At 64.5% G+C, this 2,814-nt stretch overlaps 1 protein-coding gene across 1 annotated transcript; it reads right to left on the bottom strand.

Moving 5' to 3' along the window:
• Positions 1-18: 18 nt before the first annotated feature.
• On the bottom strand, positions 19-2,373 carry LOC122553842 (cytochrome P450 1B1). The gene has a single exon (XM_043698246.1). The coding sequence runs from the start codon at positions 1,688-1,690 to the stop codon at positions 65-67; it is 1,626 nt and encodes a 541-aa protein (XP_043554181.1). The 5' UTR covers positions 1,691-2,373; the 3' UTR covers positions 19-64.
• Between the last annotated feature and the right edge of the window lie 441 nt (positions 2,374-2,814).

The raw sequence follows: 2,814 nt of genomic DNA, 5'->3' as shown, positions 1-2,814 counted from the left end.
GGGGGGGGATGAGGGAGAGAAGGGTGAGGGGTTGTGGGTGGGGGAAACAGGCCGCCCAGCAGCTTCACGCCGGGGAGACGATGCCCCGCTGCTTGTCCCTCAGTGTGACCGACAGGGTGAAGGCCCGCGGGCGGATGGTCAGCCCGGAGGTGCAGCCGGCGCCCAGCGGCTCGGCCGGGTTGGCCCGGAAGGCGCACTGGTGCAGCAGGATGGCGGTGAAGAGGAACAGCTGCGTCTTGGAGAGCTGCTCGCCCAGGCAGCGCCGCTTGCCCGCCGAGAACAGCATCACGCTGGCGGCCAGCTCGCGGTCCAGGCTGCCGTCGCGGCGGAGGAAGCGGGACGGCTCGAAGGCGCCGGGCTCCGCCCACTTGCGGCGGTCGTGGTTGACCGACCACTGGTTGACGAAGACCACGGTGTCGGCGGGCAGCCGGTAGCCGTCCAGCTCGACCGGCGCCGTGGTCGCGTGCGGGATGGTCAGCGGCACGAAGCTGCTGTAGCGCAGCGTCTCGTAGATGAACGCCTCGAGCGACGGCAGGCGGCTCCGGTCGTCGGCGCGGGGCAGCCGCTCCCGACCCACCACGCGGTCCAGCTCCTGGCCCAGGCGGCTCTGCAGGCCCGGCAGGCGCACCAGGTGGAAGAGGATCCAGCTCAGGGCGGCCGAGGTGGTGTCCTGGGCGGCCCCCAGCAGGTCGCTGACCGAGCTCTCCACGTACTCGGGCTCGAGGCCTAACCGCCCGGGCCCCTGCGCCTCGCCCTCGTCGCGCGGCTGGGCGTTCCCGCCGTTTCCCGGCATGCAGCGCCCCACCGCCGCCATCAGGGCGTCGCTCATGTGCCGGCGGACTCCGGGCCGGTAGGTGGCGCGGCCGCGGGCGACCTGCCGGCCGACGAAGCGGTAGAAGTCGCGGTTGAGGCGCTCGAAGTCGCGGGAGAGCGCGCGCACCGGGTTCGGGAAGGCGCGCAGCCACGGCATGACGTCGAGCAGGCTGCCGGCGCCCACCGCGCGGCCGAAGCGCTCGCTCAGGCCCAGCAGCCGCCGGAACTCGCGGTCGTCGTCCGCGCAGCGCCGGCCGAAGCACAGCGAGCACATGACGTTGGCGGCGGCGGCCGCCAGCTCCGCGGCCGGCTCGAAGGGCCGCCCGGCCGGCCCCAGCCTCAGGAAGGCCTCGATCAGGCGGCACGCCTCGCTCGACACGCACTGCTCCAGCAGGCCCGCGCCCCCGTCCCCGCAGAAAGCCCGCAGCGTGCTCTGCGCCAGGCGCCGGTGCAGCCGCCACTGCTCGCTGTAGCGGCCGAAGGCCAGGCTCCTGCCGCCCGACACCAGGCGGAACGAGGCGAAGTCCGGCCGCCCGGCGAACTGCGCGCTGCGCTGCACCAGCGCCCGGCGGATGGTCGCCTCGCCGTTCAGCACCACCACGCGGCGGCGCCCCAGGCGGATCTGGAAGAGGTCGCCGTAGCGCCGCGCCATGCGGGCGAAGGTCAGGTGCGGCGAGTCGCCCAGCTGCAGGGCATTGCCCACCAGCGGCCACGGGAAGGGCCCCGGCAGGCTCCTGCGCCCAGCCCCGCTCCTCCTCCAGTCCCGCAGCCAGCGGCACGCCTCCAGGCAGAGCAGCAGCAGCAGCAGGGAGAGCCACAGGGCGGGCTGCACCTGTAGCCTCCAGCCGCCCTCACTCAACCCCAGGGCAACATCCATGGAAGCGAGGATTTCCTTCCCCCTCTCTCTGTCTCTTTACACCCTGACCTTGGAAAGTGTCTCTCGCTGGGCTCCTTGTACTCAGATCCCAAACTCAACACACCGAGCCGACCTTTGCGCTTCCAAGTTCTCCAGAGATGGTTTCCTTTCACCTCCTCATCCCCATTCTTCTTCTTTTTCTTCTTCTTCCTGCTGCTGCTTGTTCTCCCCCCAAACTTTCTTCTCGATGCCAACCCTCGTGTTGAAACGGAGTTGAACTTTTTTTCCCCCCTTTCCACTCCTGGTCACCTTGCTGCTTGCAGTTTCGTGGCCTTGGCTCTTGCAGGGACTGTCCTGCCCCAGGGCTTAAAGGAGCTGCCGGTCAATGTACTGCTCTGAAGCGCTGAGGTTTTGATAACTCAGAGAGAAGGGGAGGGGGGAGGTGGGGGTTCCCGTTTATAAAGAGTGCGAGGACCCGCATATTGCCCTCCCTTTCCAACTGTCTTCACTCCATCCTGTTACGTGATGTCAAACCAATGGGAACAAAACGGCTCCGGGGTTGGAAGATCCGGCAGACTCCCCTTTCTCCCCAACATCAGCGCGATCATCTTCGGTTCTGATCCCCCGGAATGGGAGGACGTCTCCTCCCCTTTAAAGAAACCACACCCGCAGCAGAGTCATCCCCCTCCCCTCCCCTCTTTAACGCCGTAATATCGGTGACGGTCCAGCAAGCGGACCTTAGAAAATGAGAAATTACCACGTTCGGGTAAATATATTCCGCAAGAAATAAACTGCAATTGGAGCCGCGGGATAGCATTAATGAATTCATCTCTTAACTCCGCTGGAGTTCGTTCTGGGAAATTTTTGTCAGAAAGAACTCGCATTTCATATCCAGATAAGTACTTGCGATGTACAGGCGCAAACTACACCGATCGTGGACAGATTTTTTTTTCCCATGCCAAGTGAGGGGTAAGTATTGTGCAGGCACCCTTCTTCAAATGAATGCCATGGCATTGTCTTAACGCCGGACAGAAAGCTGGCCCTTACACCAACGCAGAATTGCTTCAGTAGTTCACTGGCTTGTTTTTTGTTTTAAATGACAAGGCATCATTTTCCCCTCTTTGAGTTAGAATTGCCCGGGTTCC

This window comes from Chiloscyllium plagiosum, chromosome 10, assembly GCF_004010195.1.
Source record: "Chiloscyllium plagiosum isolate BGI_BamShark_2017 chromosome 10, ASM401019v2, whole genome shotgun sequence".
NCBI classification, from domain to species: domain Eukaryota; kingdom Metazoa; phylum Chordata; class Chondrichthyes; order Orectolobiformes; family Hemiscylliidae; genus Chiloscyllium; species Chiloscyllium plagiosum.
The sequence above is the reverse complement of the archived record's forward strand: the minus strand, read 5'-3'. Positions and strand labels throughout refer to the sequence as shown.